Consider the following 17024-nt stretch of genomic DNA (forward strand, 5'->3'; position numbering starts at 1 on the left):
CAACAAAGATGATAAAAATGGGTGTATTTACCATTTGATTTGGGTTATGGACACCAATGCTGAGGCACCTACACTTGAGTATGTGCTAGTTGAGAATGAATATCTGGATGTATTTCCTGATGATTTCCCTAGGATTCCACCAGATAGGGAGATTGATTTTAGGACTGATGTGATGCTGGGCATACAACCTATATATATATTCCACCATACAAAATGGCACTAGCATAATTGAAGGAAGAAAGATGGGACACTAAGAATGTGTATTGGCTATCAGCTGTTCAACAAGGTCACAATCAAGAATAAGTATCTACTTTAAAAGATAGATGACTTGCTTAATTAATTGCAGGGTGCTAGTACTTCTATAAAATTGATTTAAGATCCGGGTATCATCAATCGAAGATCAGGGAGCAGGATATTCTAAAAATAGTTTTCAGAACTTGGTATGGGCACTTTGAATTTCAGGTGATGTCTTTTGGGCTAACCAATGCGTCGACAGCCTTTATGGATCTAATGAATCGAGTCATCAATACTTTCCTCAACTCCTTTGTAATAATGTACGTTAATGATATTCGTGTATATTCGTGAAGTTGAGAGTACCTTGTCGATCATCTCAGGACACTTTTGTACACTCTATATCAGTAGAAGTTGTATGCGAAGTTTTCAAAATGTGAATTTTGGCTTGAATCGGTCACATTTTTGGGTCATGTCGTCTCCAAAGAAGGAATTAAGGTTGATCCTCAAAAGATTGCAACTTTGAAGAAATTTTCTAGACCTATAACTCCAATAGAGATTCGCAATTTCTTGAGCCTAGCTAGGTATTAGTGAAAATTTATAGAGGGGTTTTGTACTTTTGCCTCTCTGTTGACTAAACTGATGCAGAAGGCGATTAAGTTCCAATGGTCATATGCTTGTAAAAGGAGCTTCCAATAGTTGAAATCAAGACCGACTATGGCGCCGGTGTTGACCCTACCAGAGGGTACAGATGGGTTTGTGGTATATTGTGATGCTTCAAGGATCGGACTTGGGTGTGTATTAATGCAACATGGAAAGTTGATAGATTATGCTTCTAGAAAACTCAAGAATCATGAAAAGAACTATCTAACACACGACTTAGAACTTGCAGCGGTGATTTTTTCATTAAAGATTTGGCATCATTATTTGTATGGGGTCCATGTGGATATATTCACGGACCATAAGAGTCTTTAACATATTATCAAACAGAAGGAGTTGAATCTGAGGTAGAGAAGATGGCTTGAGTTACTCAAGGATTACGACATCGATATTCTATATAATCCGGGGTGGGTAATGTTGTGGTGGATATTCTTAGCCGGAACTCTATGGGCATCTTGGCTCACATGGAGGCATATCAATGGCCATTGGCCAAGGAGGTTCATCGGTTGGCTAGTTTGGGAGTTCGTCTTGCGGACTCTAGTGAAGGAGGGGTGATTGTGCAAAATAGGGATGAATCATCACTTGTGGTGGAGGTCAAGGAGAAGCAATACAACGATCCATTGTCCAGACAGTTGAAGGAGGGGATTCATAAACATGAGACCATGGCTTTTTCTCTTAGCATGGGTGATGGTACACTAAGGTACCAAGGGCGATTATGTATTCCAAATTTAGATGGTCTCTGGGAAAGAATCATGACCGACACCCACACTTCTAGGTACTCTACGCACCCAGGCTCTACAAAGATGTATCATGACCTTAAGGAAGTCTACTGGTGGAATGATATGAACAAGAATAAGGCAGACTTTGTGACAGGATGTCCGAATTGTCAGCAAGTAAGGGGAGAACATCAACGACATAGTGGGTAGGCACAAAACATAGAAATTCCAATGTGGAAGTGGGAGATGACCAATATGGACTTCGTGGCAGGATTACCTTGCACTCTCTACAAGTTCAACTTGATTTGGGTGAATGTGGACCGACTCACGAAATCAGCACACTTCTTACCCGTTAAGGCTACCGACACATCAGAATAGTATGCACAGTTGTATATCAATAAAATAGTCAGGTTACATAGCACTCAAGTCTCTATTATCTTAGATCGAGGGGCACCGTTCACGGCTAATTTTTGGAAGAAATTTCAGCAAGGTTTAGGTACTTAGGTGAATCTTAGTATGGCTTCCCTAACATAGATCGACGGGCAGGTAGAGCAAACGATGCAGACGGTTAGGGATATGTTGTGCGCATGTGTTCTGGACTTCAAAGGTAGCTGAGATGATGATTTTCCACTCATAGAATATTCCTACAACAACAATTATCATGCTAGCATTAAGATGGCGTTGTTTGAGGCTATATATGGAAGGTGATGTAAATCTCTTACCATATATTTCGATGGATCAGATCAAAACTGTTCAAAGTCGTCAGAAGTCATATTCGGATGTTCGCCAAAAGGATTTGTTGTTCCAAGAGGATGATTGGGTATTGTTGAATGTCTCCCCTATGAAGCGTTTAATACGGTTTGGTAAGAAAGGGAAATTGAGTCTGAGGTATGTCAGATCGTACAAAATCATTCAAAAGATTGGTCAGGTAGTTTACAGGCTAGAACTGCCTCCAGAAATGTCTTTAGTACACCGGTGTTTCATGTATACATGTTGATGACGGTGGTTGGAGATCCATCACATATTGTTCCAGTTGAGACTATAGAGGTTAATGAAGAATTGACTTATAAAGAGATTCCAGTTGCCAATCTTGATAGGCATGTCCAAAACCTAAGAAATAAAAAAAATTACCTCCGTGAAAGTACTATGGCGAAACCAATAGGTTGAAGAGGCCAACTATGAGGCCGAGGAAGAGATGAATAAGAAGTACCCTTATTTGTTTGAATAGTTATGTAATCGTTTCTACAAAGTTTCTGCCCTTATGAATTATTATTATGTATCACTTGTACATCTATGCTAAGGGTGTTCCGTTCTAGTAATATATTGCCTATGAGGCCACGTTTAGTGTTAATTTTATGTTATGTTGCTTCGTTGGATTATGTATATGTTGTTAGGATTAGTTTATGGGATTCTATGGTAGGAGAATAGGCCCAGTTATAGTGGAAACTCTGCCGAAATGTTTTAAAATTTTAAGGAGTTGGTCAAATTGGGAACTGTTGGTGTGTGAAGTTATAGTTGAGTCACGTTAGGTACTAATGCAAATTTTTACCCAGATTCGAGGACAAATGATCTTAAAACCCAAGGTTTCGTGGTATAAAGGTAAGCATATGTGATCGTCGTGGTACGGACTTTTTGGTTGAACAGTGCATTGGAGAGTTGAAGTAAATGTCCGTAGAGCAGGGCATTTCTATGGTCTACTATGTGGCAATAAAATAACTCTGCGGGCCACAGATCGGCCGTAGAGGGGAACAAAAAAAAGGCAATTTTGGAGGTTCATTTTGCTGTCCAATGTGCGACCGCATAATGCTTTCTCGGGCCACACAATCCATCGTAGATCCAGCACGATGATTTCTAAAAGGGAATTCTGCGGCACATTATGCGACGGCATAACTAGTTTGTAGACCACATATCTACCGCAGACCTGACCTGAATATCCTAATTCTTTACATCACTTCTATGACCCATTTTGCAGACTACATATACATTCTGCGGTCCACTCTGCGACCGAAGAGCTATATTCGGAGGGTCAATTTTTTTGTTTTTATAACCCGACCCTAATTCGATATATAGACGTTAAGGACCATTTGTAAGGTTAAAATATGATATTTTACCTTGAGGAAATGCTCTACAGTGAGAGGGGAGTTCCTAAACTAATTAATCATCAATTTTTGCTTAAGATTTGGAGAATTCAAAATAAAAACTCACTAGGTCTTCATCCTAGAAGTAAGATTCTACTCCCTAGCCCTCAATTTCGGGGTTTATCTGAAAATAGGTAATGAGGAAAGCAATTCTTGGGCGTAGGAGTTGTTACTTATGCGTACATATACCATCAAGGTTGGTGGGGATATTGTTGAGCTCAAATGGATAGACTTTGGGATGTAGGATGAATAAATCCACCATGGGAGAACCTAGAAATCGTAATGTCCACCTAGTGTTTGATAAAATGCTCAAATGAGTTGGAACCATGAACTCCCTCCTAATTTGTGTTCAATTTTGTTATGTTTCTAAATAGATCGAAGTTGCTAAGATTTCTGGAATATTATAGTAATTTAAGGAAGCTCAAAGCGAGGTATGTTATCTGATCTTCTCTCTTAGAATTGAATCCAGCGATGTCCTTGTAAGTCCCAAGCTGTTCAAAATGAATTGACTATTCAGAGCCAGCTTTGTGTCAAAAGATATATGCTCAATATGTATTCCAATGCTCTTGTCATGTTGTGTTAGCATTTGAAAATGTATTCAAAGTATGGATTGCGTGTCTAAATGTTATGACTTCAAGTCGTGTTTCAAATGAACGCTATTGTGCCAAATTGTGTCAAAATCAAAATGTGCTTAAGAATCTTATTTGCTCACAAGTATACTCAAAGTCTTGACAAGAGATTCTTGTTGTTGATGATCCGTGATGAGGTTTGAAAGTGAAAAAAAGTGAGCATGAAATATGAAATACAACCATCATGCTGAGAATGATATTACATTTGGGGCCACTAGTGCCAATGAAATGAAGAGATGTGTAAAGGATATTGAAATGAGTTGAAATTCCTTTATATAATAAACATTTTTGGGAGTATGATTAGTCACCGAGGAAGGGTACGTTGAAATATCCTAACCCCAAAACTACACGTGTCGGTGTAGGAGTGAATTGTGATTATTCCTCTTATTTTGGATGAGATTGCTACAGTGATAAAATTACCCTTTATTGGGATGAGATGATTGCTATAAAAGGGTGATGTCGATCCACACGACATTATGGTCAGACAGCCTAGCCGGTTAGGTCATGATCGGACGCTATGTCGCACACATAGTGGTGGTTATGCTTGAGATTGTGATTGAGATAATATCAAGGTTGTGATAGTAATTGTGATTGTGGTTGATGTATCTGGGTGAGATGGCCTAGTCGATTAGGTCATGAGTGAACTCCGCGCTAAATACATGGTGGTATATCGGTACTAAAGATCTCCCAACCTAAAATATGAAAATTCAGTTGAAAACTTGTCTTGTTTCTAACTTGATGTTTTTGTAATATATGAGGCTCACATTGATTCTATGATTATTATTCCTTGTTTGATTACTCATTCTATTGAGAGGTTCTTAGTCATACATGCTAGTACTATTTCATATGTATTAATATCCTCTTTTCCCGGGGGCGCTGTATCTTTAATGGATGCATGTGATTTCGCAACAGGTGGTATTGATCAGTGATAACAGCACACCCTTTTCATAGTAGATTTGGTGAGCCCCACTTAATTTTGGGGTCTTTTGTATTTTGTTCCTCATGTATTGTGTTTGAGGTGTAGCCGGGGGCTTATTGCCGACACTATCATAGTACTCATTCGTATCTATTTTAGGCTCCGTAGACACAATGTGGGTTGTATATTGATGTTGGGAAAGTCAAACTAGTTTTGTTGTATTTGAATCACTTGTTTTACTTTAATTATTAAAGTGCATGTATTTTGTGACTTTAAAATGAAGCAACTAATGGTAATAAATTGATATTTTGTACATGATCTCCCCATTGTCAAATTAATGAAAATATATCTTCTCTTTATTCATGGAGGTGTTGCGTAGAAAGCAATCTAGCAGGTTTGCTCGGTTGAGCGCCGGTCGCACTACCCAAGGTCGGGGCGTGACATGCCTAAATAATCAAGTCAATGTGCATAGATTAACATATATAGAAGATATGTATTGTTCCTTCACTTTCCAGTCAAAACAACATATAGAGATTATATGCATAAAGAGGCATGTGTACATTCCAAAACTAGTATATAGCAAAGATATGCGATAAATCATATATACACCCAAGGTGTTTCTAAAAAATGAAGAGATGAAAACCAAACATTGATAAGTTTTTTCCTCATACCGTGTATACGCCATCAAGAGAAAAACATGAGAAGACGATAATATGGGGGAGAATTCTTATCCACACATTGCACTAATAACTCACGTGCCATAATATAACAACCGCATTGACTATTCACGTGCTATCGCAACTCAATCCGCACAGACAACTTACGTGCTACCAATCTAGTCCATATTGCAGAGAAAGCATATACAAGAATACATGTATACGAATAATAGATAGCAAATAACGTACTCATGGATTAATTAGAGTAACATGCTAAGATGTATTCATATGCGAAATGTTCTACCATTGCTCAGATTAGGAGGATATGCCACAAAATAACAATTTCACGTTCGCCTAAAAAATTAACCAACACATTATCTCTAACATGATTCAAGTAGCTCACGAAGAGGTACAAACATATGATGCATGATAGCAAGAAGCATAGTATTCAATATAAGGAATAACATAGCACAAGAACTATCCCGAACAAAGATAATAACCGGTTTGCGCACACATGCTCATCCCTTGCATGTGCGTCACCCTCGACACATGGCCATCATTAACAATTCAAGAAACTAGTGCCTCAAACCAAGGCTAGGCAAGAAACTTACCTCAAACAAGTCAAATCAATACTCCAAAAATGTCCTCCCTCACAAATCGACCTCTGAACGGTTGGAATCTACCAAAAAACAACTCTACAACATCAAATAAAGCTCTAGGAATCAATTTCAAACAATAAAACTTTATGAAATTCTCAAAAAGTCAACAAACGTTAACTCGGGCACTCATGGTGAAAATCTTAGTCAAGGAGTAGATCATGAGTATCCATAAGTTCATGAGTCCAAATATGTTATTAGATTCAAAAACAAAGTCTGAATCGACCTTCAAATCCCCAAAATTCATCCTCTTAAGTTGTAGTCAAACAACGCAATATTCCCCAAAATCTCATGATTAAAGTGCATAAATCCATGGGAATTCTAGATAAATAGTCAAATCCATGTAGAAAACACTTACCCTTAAAGTGGTGATAAAAAATCCTTCAAAAATTGCCTCTACCCGAGCTCCACAACTCCAAATAATGAAAATAGACAATACCCTCAAAATATAAGAGGTTTGTCGGTGATTCCACATTTGTGGAAGCCATCACATCTGCGATATCGCTTCTACGACTCATGTATTTGCAAAAATTACTAACTCATACTTCCTTTTCACCTGAGGCCAACCTTCCAAATATACGAAGTCGTAGGTGCGACACCACAATCCGCAGGTGCACAACTCCTCAGCCTGCCCCCTTTTCGTAGGCGCGCAAAACAACTTAGCAGGTATAACTTCATACCTTCAACCCTTCTTCGCAAAATTAACCATTCACAGGACCAGACAAATTTGCAATAGTGACCAACCCTCGCACTTGTGCCTTCACACCTACGATCAATACTCCGCAAGTGCAATGCACAAGAACCAGAACTGCCAAACCATTTTCAAATAGTCAGATAATAATCTGAAACACATCTGAGGCCCCCTAGACCCTGTCTAGTCATTCCAACAAGTTTGAATACCTAATCTATTCTTATTTCAAGTCTCAAAGCACAACAATAACATTCAAAATCATGAATCACACATTAAAACTCAAGTTTATTACCATTAAGTTCAAGAAATTTCAAGCTTCAACCAAGTGTCTGATTCAAGCCTAATCAATATATATTACCCATACTTTGCACACAAGTTCCAAATGGCAAAACTAACTTATTCCAACTTCCGAAACAATAATCCATACCTGATATGAATAAAGTCAACTATCAATCAAACCTATGAACTCGCCAAACCTTCAAATTGCCAACTTTCAGCAAATACACCCAAAATATCCTAGGAACATTCAAATATAAATCTGGACATATGCCTAAGTCCAAAATTACCATAAAAACTTATTGGAACCATCAACTCACCAATACGATGTCATCTACGAAAAGTTAAACCTTGGTCAACTCTTACAATTTAAGCATTCAAAAAATGAATCTAAACGTTCCAATCACTCGTAAACCTTCCCGAAACCAACCTAACGATCCTCGCAAATTATCCAACATAAAAATACATATAACGGACATCAATGGGGGACATGGCTCAAATACACAAACGACCGTCAAGTTGTTACATTTCCAAAATCATAGCATTGTATTTATAGAAATTCAAGATTCAATAGATACTAGAGTGGAGCCCTTCTAATCACTAAGAATTCTCTTCCCTTTTATTTCATTACTTTATTATTTTGTTCATCACTTACGCTATTTCATACTGTTCTTATTTGGGAAAGAGAATCAAATCGGTGGTCGGTGCCCTAAAGTACAAATTTAATTGATTTAACATATTAATATAATTTTAGGTTAAATAATTTGTTTCCACTGCCATAGGCCATAACAATCACTCACTTTTCGATTTACCTCTTTGCAAATAAATTAGGTCTGAAATTAACCAAGATAATCAGCAGGTAGGCCATGTTGACGTTGTCGATCCACATACAGTTCGAGACGTGACTTCAGGAAACACATCACGATAGATGTTAGAGAATTCACCGCATCAATCTCGCAAAATTTCACTAGAAAGATATGGTAACCAAAACGCAGAGTAAGTAGGATTGAAGAATTATTTTAAAAAAATCATCACTCAGTAAATTGGGAAGCATTAAGAGTTTTGGCAGGCAATGCAGTGGATGGCACTTGCATTGCATGTCACTCCAATTCCACAACCACTAGTTAATATCATTGCGAAAATTCCCAATTCAGGACTTGAAAACTTTTGAAGTAGGGAAATGCTCAGTAGTTTAGGAGCATGAGCTCAGCTCTAAGATCTGCACGCAAGGTGGAGAAATGTAGTATGAGTATAGCCAACCTCATGTATTAAGTAAGTATCTTGACTCACCCCAATCGAGTAGTGGCAGAGTTTTTAAGTTAAAAGATACTCACTTTACATAACCTGCCCAGCTCAATACCTTAAATAGTTTAGAAAAGTATCCATGAAAATTGTCATTGAACAGTGGATATCACAAATGAAGGCGCACCATTGAAGAAGAGCTACAATTTGCACTAACTCTACACTCAAAAGAGACATGTACCAAGTAGCGTGTACTCAAATACTCCTACGTGAATGTAGAGTATCTGTACATAACAATGATCCAATTTCATATCAACTTCCAAGGGCATGGTTATGAAACTTGTACATGAGTCCAACATTTTAATGAATGATGATAATTCTCTTTTTACATCAATCTAACACCCTTTAAATGTCCAACAATTTGATTACATGTCTCATGCATATATAAAATACATCAATTGACATATATAGATGATATGCATGAATTTAGAATGTAAATGCTTGATTATGCACAAAGTATTCACTTGAATGGTCAAAACTTCCACCTTTATGCTTAATAGTTTATCACATTGGATCCCAGATCATAATCAACCACAAATCCATAATTTCCACATAACCTTAGGGGGAGACCTTAGGGGGATAGATCTATATCCACACGCAGCATAGACGAAGCTTCATGTAATAATAGTAATAATAATAATATCACATCAGAGTCACCACAAGACAAAGACCTCATTCCATATTAATAATAATATCACAATTATCGCACGACAAAAATCTCGTGCCAAATTAATTACAATGTCACAATATCCACATGTCAGAAACCTTGTGTTATAACCTTAGTCCATATCCGAGAATTATATGCAGGAATGTATGCACATGAATAAAAGATAATCATATATAACGCATATAGACAGAGAAATGACCATGCATGGTTGTATGTATGCATCTATATAATGGATGATCCTTAGGTAGGATGTATACCTATATGTACGTATGACCACGGACCCAACATGTAATACGTAATCCAAATAATCATCATGCCAAAATAAGCATCAAAATCCAAATTATAGTCTTTAACATGGGTAAGGAAACTCAAGTAGTCATACATTAATTTAAGGCATGACACAATAATAACAAGTACTGATGTCTATTCATAATGTACATGTGACTACATCTAAATTAAATATATCAATGATCTCAAAAATGATTCATCATGCTCAAAATAAGGTACAATTAACTTACACATTATATCTAGCATTGCTTATTGTGCTCATGTAGTCATCGATCTAGTAAAGCATAGAATACACAACCAAACAAGGTATAACATAATCTAGGATCTACCCTGGGCATGAATAACCATGGCACGTGCATATATGCTTATCACCTCGCAAATACACCACCCCCTCATGTAACATACAATATCATTTATTACGACAAATTTCCTCAACCCAAAGCTAGGCAAGACACTTACTTCATCCGGGCTAGTCCAAAGCTCCAAAATTACTTTTCAGAGAAAATACCTCCAATCGGCTTGAATCTAACATGGCATCATCCAAGGAAGTCAACCAATGCCATAGGAAGCAGTCCCAATCAATAAAGTTTCGATATTTTTCGAATTTTCAAAAAGTCAACAGAAGTGAATTGGGCCCTCATGCCCGAAACTCGGATCCAATACCAAATCCCGATGAACCGTAACATGACGAGTCTAAATATGTAATTAGATTCTAAAATTTAGTCCAAATCGGCACTCAAATTCCCAAAGTAAACTCTCTTAACTTCATAAAAAAACTCCTAATTTTTGCATTTTAATTCCTTATTTTAGGGGTTAGAAATCCATGTAAATTCTTGATATATAATCATAAATGAGTAAGAATCAATTATCCTATAGTCTTGTATGAAAATATCCTTGAAAAATCGCCCTATTCAATTCTATGGTTCAAAATATGAGACAATGAGCTCAAAATCCCGAGAAATAAGCTATAAATACTGCTAGGCGAACCCTTCTTCACAAATGCGACAGGACCCCCGTGTTCGCGATGCACAACTATGCCGCCCTCCATTCCTTCTTCTTTTTTGTGGGACCTACTCCGTGAATACGTAGAGAAAATCTTGCCCCAAACCAATAACTTCTATGGTTTAGAGGCACAACCTTTGCGATTGCGTAAGCCAACGGACTATTCCTCTTCGCGAATGCAGTCGACCACTCGTGGACGTGTCATAACCTAATATCCAACCTTAAGGATTGTATGGCACCTAGTCTCTAAGACTAGGTACGTATATCACATGATGAGATCAAACAGAATATAGTAACTTAAATATTAAATAAAAGCTGGAAAATACCATAACATATCTGTATAGTGAATACAACAGTTGAATCCTAAAACCCTGTAATACTGAGTCATAAGCTCTACAAGAAGTACATAATAAGTCTCAAAGTATATATCATCGTTTGGATTACATAAACAATAATAAAGCGACTAAAAAAGATGACTCTGAGTTTTGCGAGCGAGTCTAAGCATACCTTAAAGTCTCCAGAAGCTCGGGATTAATAGTGAGCAGCACACTCTGATGTACCTAGATCTTCAAAACAATGTGAGAAGCATAGTGGGAGTACACCACAATCAGTACCCAGAAAGTATCAAGACTAATGTCGTTGGAGTAGTGAGGATTTTCAAGTCAAGACACTTATTAGTCAGATAACCTGTGTAGAATATCAATATAACTTACTATAGAAAGCATAATAGAATAAATATCAACAAAGAATAAGGAATGCGATAGCACGACCAATTAACCAACAACTCGTAAAAACACAAAGTGCAATCATTTAAGGAAACAAGAATATGTTCAAATCATCACCTCATTCCAACACAAGAATAACATCAAGGATCACCCCGAAAATACCACATAACATAATCAACAAGCCACCCGTATGACGCCATATGAGCTTCACAATAAAATATTTTTCCTATATAGCTACACGCGCATAAGCCCATTTATGCCGCAGCGTGCACATCACAGTGAAGTATTTCCTTTATTTTCAACACGCGCATATGCCCCTTATATCGCCGCATGTGTGTCTTGCTAACCTTATTCTCCACACAATAATGATCACCCACGTACACATGTTCAACAACAATAATACCAAATTCACAACAACATATAGCCCACGACTATGCAACATAAAGTAAAAAACCATAACAATTACATATGGGTGTGGGGAGTGAACAATAATATAACATGTTTCATATAATAAACAACCTCAATTCAAGGAATATTAACAGCCTAAGGTCTAATTTATTCAAATACCATACATACGCTAGTCTACACACTCGTCACATTGTGTACGCGTCGCTTCACATAGCACAAGTAATGCAAATTAGACCAAATCCTAAGGAAAAATTATCATAGACAAAGTTACGCAAAATACTTACCTCAAATAAGCTAAGTCAATACTCTAAAAACCATTCCACATGTCACAACCTTCGGACGACTCAAATCTAGCCAAAACAACTTAATTATATCAATAAAAGCACAGGAAACAAGTCCAAACGATAAAGCTAAGATCATAATTCAGTTATACAAAGTCAATCCAAAATGTCAAGCCTAGGCCCATACACCGGAATTCAACCAAACACACAAGTTCCGATCACCCATTTCAGTACGAGTCCAAATATATGTGTTTCATCAAAATCTGACCTTAAATCGACCCTCAAATCATCAATTTTTACTATACAAAACCATATTCAAAATAATCAAATTTCACCTTTAATTCAAATAAACTAGGTGTAATAATATATAGGTTATTAATATATAACACCAAATCAAGTAAAGATTACTTACTCCTTCAATTATAGTGAAATTCTCTCCAAAAATTGCCTCCAACCAAGCTTCACAACTCCAGAGAATGTAAAATGACCAAACCCTCTGAAATACAAAACCTGCTAGAAATTTCGCTTGCGGTCCACAATACTGTATTTGTGGTACCGCAACTGTGGTCAAAGCTTCGTATCTACGAGTTTACTTAAGAAATGACCAACCACTTTTGGCACCTGCGGCTGATCTTAGGCTTTTGCACCCCACAGTCCGCATCAACCGACAGACCTTCCCAGCCAAGCACTACATCTGCAGCCACCTTGACCGCTACTGCAATCTCGCACCTGCGGCCACAACCATCATAGCTGTGAAAATAACATAACTCAGCAATTCTTCAGCAAAGCCAACATAGTAAAAAAAGTATCTGAAATCAATCTAAAATCCCCCAAGGGCCCTGTCCAGCAATACCAACCAATCCCGAAACATAACACGAACCTACTCAAGCCAGTAAATCACACCAAACCATATTAAAACAATGAATCACACCTCAATTCAAGACTACTGACTAATGAATTTTCAACTTCAAAAACTCATGGTGAACCATAACAAACCAACTCAGAATGACCTAAAATTTTGCATACAAGTTCCAAATGATACAACGGACCTGTACCAACTCTAGAAACTGCAATCCGAACTCGATATAAACAATTTCAACTCTCGGTCAATACTATCAACCTTCCAAGCCTTGAACTTTTCAACTTTCGCCAATGCAAGTCAAAATAACCTAGAAACCTACAAATCCAAATCCATATATAGGTCTAAGTCTAAAAGCATCGTACGAAGCTACTGGAACCATCAAAACACTAGTCCATAGTCATTTCCACAAAAGTCAAAATCAGGACACTCTTACAATTTAAGCCTTTAACGAAGGAACTAAATGCCCCAAATCAATCTGAAACTCTCTCGAAGCCAAAAAAACCCACCCCGGCAAGTCATATAATGACAACTACTCATACGGGGAGCTTTAAAAGGTAAAATGGGGAAAAAATACACAAAAAGATTGGTTGGGTCGTAAAATTCTCCCCCTCTTAAACAAATATTTGTCCTCGAACGAGTATAGAGACATACCTGTAGTGCCAAAAAGGTGAGGATATCGGCTCCGCATATCGTGCTCGGTCTCTCAAGTAGCCTCCTCGATTGGTTTACCTCTCTAACAAAATTTCACCGATACAATATTCTTCAACCTCAACTTTTGTACGTGCCTGTCCAAAATAACCACCAGCTCCTCAACATATGTTAAATCCTTGTCCAATTTCACTGAGCTGAAATCTTACACATGTGATGGATCACCATAATACTTCAAATGCATAAAATCATGGAACACCGGGTGAACTCTTGATAAGTTGGATGGCAATGCATGTCAGTAGGCCACCTCATCAACTCTCTCAGGAATCTCAAAAGGACCAATATACCGAGGTCTCAACTTGCCGATCTTCTCGAACCTCATGACACCCTTCATGGGAGAAATTCTTTGTAGAATCCTCTCACCCATCATGGTTACCACATCACGAGCCCTCTTATCGGCATAACATTTTTTCCTAGAAAGCGTTGTACAAATCCGCTCCTAAATCAATTTTACCTTCTTTAAAGCCTCAGGGACCAAATCAATGCCCAACAACCCAGCCTCCCCAGTCTAAAACCTACCAACTAGAGAATGACATCGTCTCCCATATAAGGCCGCGTAGGGAGCCATCTAGATGCTCGAGGAGCAGTTGTTGTTGTAAGCGAACTCTACTAATGGTAGAAACTAATCTCACGAGCCACATAAATCAATGGCATAAACACATAACTTGTCCACCTAAATCTAAATAGTGTTCTTAGACTATCCATCCATCTATGGATGAAATTTCGTACTCAGCTTGACATGTGTGCCCAACTCAAGCTGCAAGACTCTCAAAAATGCAATATGAACTGTGTGCCTTGATCAGAGATAATAGACACTGGCACACTATTAAGGCGAACAATCTCACGAAGATAAATTCGAGATGATTGTAATGAAGAGTGCGGACTTGATCAGTATTTCCACATTGACCAACACAGCATAGAATCTCCTTAAGGTCCGTATATGTCCTAATACAAAATCCATGGTGATACACTCCCACTTCAACTCCAGAATATCAAGCCTCTGAAGCATAGCACCTAGACTCTGATGCTCGTACTTAACCTGTTGACAGTTCAAACACTAAGCCACATACTCCGCGTTATCTTACTTCATCCTTCTCCACCAGTAGTGCTGCTTCAAATCATGGTACATCTCTGTTGCGCCTGGATGAATGGAATATTGCATACTATGGGCCTCGTAAATAATCAGTTCCCGCAACCCATCCACATTGGGCACACAAATTGGGCCCTAAAATATCAACACCCCATCATCACACATAGTCACCTCCTTGGCATAACCGTGCAAATCTGAACATGATAGAAGAACGTTGGGAATTAGCCCTAGTTCGAATGGTGGCTCAAAATCAAAGGATAGGAAGATATTATAATAGAAGGACCAATGCCAATTTAAAACTAGGGACTTTGTCCTTAGAAAGGTATTTCCTACAACACAATAGATTAATGCCGACAAACTTGGACCAAGCATGGAAGGTCGACCCTAGTTCTAAGGATTGTTGGAAGAGAGGCATATGAATTAGAAACTATGGATGGGAAGGTGCTCCGGTCAAATTGGAATGTAGCACGTTTGAAGAAGTATTACTTCTAAAGAAATGTCCGCAGTCAGGTACTTCTTGCTCAGTATTTGTTTATTCATAAAGTTTTGCTAACATTCTCAAGCAAAAAGCTAATCCGGACCAAAGGATGACAATATACCTGAATTGTAACACGAAATTATTAATTATTCCCGGTCAAAATCATAACAAGTTTGACTGGAAGGGTTAAGCATCGTCTCATCTAAGAAACCCCTAAAACCCAAGTCTTTGTATGTATCTCCTCTTCAAGATAAGACCAAGGGAGATATTGGAATCTGAGTGAAGAACAGTATCTAAGTCCTCATGCTTCGAACTCAAATGATGGGGGAACTATATGATGTATGTAGATAGCATAGCAAGTTTAGTGCAAGATGATTCAAGATAGGTGTATTTTCAAAGCATTTAAAAAGCCTACAACGACTTCAACAAGTTCTGGCCTAAGAATATAGTTACAAAAGATTCGATCCTGAAGGAATGATTAAAGCCTCTAAATATACTTGTAAGATGTAGAAACAATTACCGAATAATGTATTTCCCAAACGAAACAAAGTATTTCTTAAAAATTTATAATTGAAATACAGTAAGAAAAGATATTGTATTACCATATATACTAATTATATTATTATTGTGTCACAACCCCGAATTCCCATCTTAGGATATCGTGATGACATCTAATCTCTAAGACTAGGTAAGCTTAACAGATATAGAAAGATAGCAGAAACAATAACATTAACATCAAATTAAACTGTTAAGCTATCATAATGACCCCCAATAAATACAACAGAAAAATAACTCCCAAAATCGGGTGAAACTGAGTCATAATCTCTACAAGAGTATACTAATGGTCTCGAAATATAGTATTGTTTAGAACAAGAGATAAACAGTAATACAAATAAAAGAAGAGGATGATTTTGAGGCCTACAAACGTCGAACAGGTGTACCTTGAAGTCTTCGGAGATAGTTAATCAATGAATGGAGTCCAACACTGGCAGATGTACATGGATCTGCACAAAAATGTGTAGATGCTTAGTATGAGTACACCACAATGGTACCCAATAAATATCAAGTCTAACCTCAGTGGAGTAGTGACGAGGCCAGGTCAAGGCACCGACAAGGATAAAAGAAAACTAGAAAGAGTATAACATAGTCTAAATATGGAAAGCGAGGAAGTTAATGACAAGTAAGCATTTCAATAATGTAAGCTAAAAATTTAAATTGAAGCGGTAAAGGCAACAAGGAGATAACGCATGATGAAACAACAAAAAGACAATTAAGGATAAGTACAAGTAAAACAATGAAGAAACGACAAGAACTGCTCAACCAACAATGCCTTTCAACATAGGATGAACAACAAGAATCACAACCGAAGTACCACACCTCGTAATCTCACTTTACAATAACAATCGCAATCTTTTCTTATATCACAACGTGAGCCTTGCATTTATTTTCTAAATCATTTTTTTCAAAATAGCTACACGTGTGGCTTCACGTAATTCCCTTACTAGCGACACGCGTATCAAACCACCTTCTCTCACAACATATGTATCAATCTTTACCCTTATACCATTGCATGCGTATCAATGTCACAACATAATAATAACTCGCACCACAAGTGTCCATATACCACAACTTGTCAGATCAATA

General features: G+C 37.6%; 1 protein-coding gene across 1 annotated transcript; it reads left to right on the plus strand.

Annotated features, from left to right (window-relative positions):
- The first annotated feature begins 1337 nt into the window (after positions 1 to 1337).
- LOC138886111 (uncharacterized) lies at positions 1338 to 1817 on the plus strand. The gene has a single exon (XM_070167144.1). The coding sequence runs from the start codon at positions 1338 to 1340 to the stop codon at positions 1815 to 1817; it is 480 nt and encodes a 159-aa protein (XP_070023245.1).
- Positions 1818 to 17024: the final 15207 nt, after the last annotated feature.

Source organism: Nicotiana sylvestris, chromosome 2 (genome assembly GCF_000393655.2).
Source record: "Nicotiana sylvestris chromosome 2, ASM39365v2, whole genome shotgun sequence".
In the NCBI taxonomy this organism is placed as follows: domain Eukaryota; kingdom Viridiplantae; phylum Streptophyta; class Magnoliopsida; order Solanales; family Solanaceae; genus Nicotiana; species Nicotiana sylvestris.

Coding starts and splice junctions, on each gene's coding strand:
- LOC138886111 (XM_070167144.1), top strand. CDS start 1,338: ATGGGCATCTTGGCTCACATGGAGGCATATCAATGGCCATTGGCCAAG.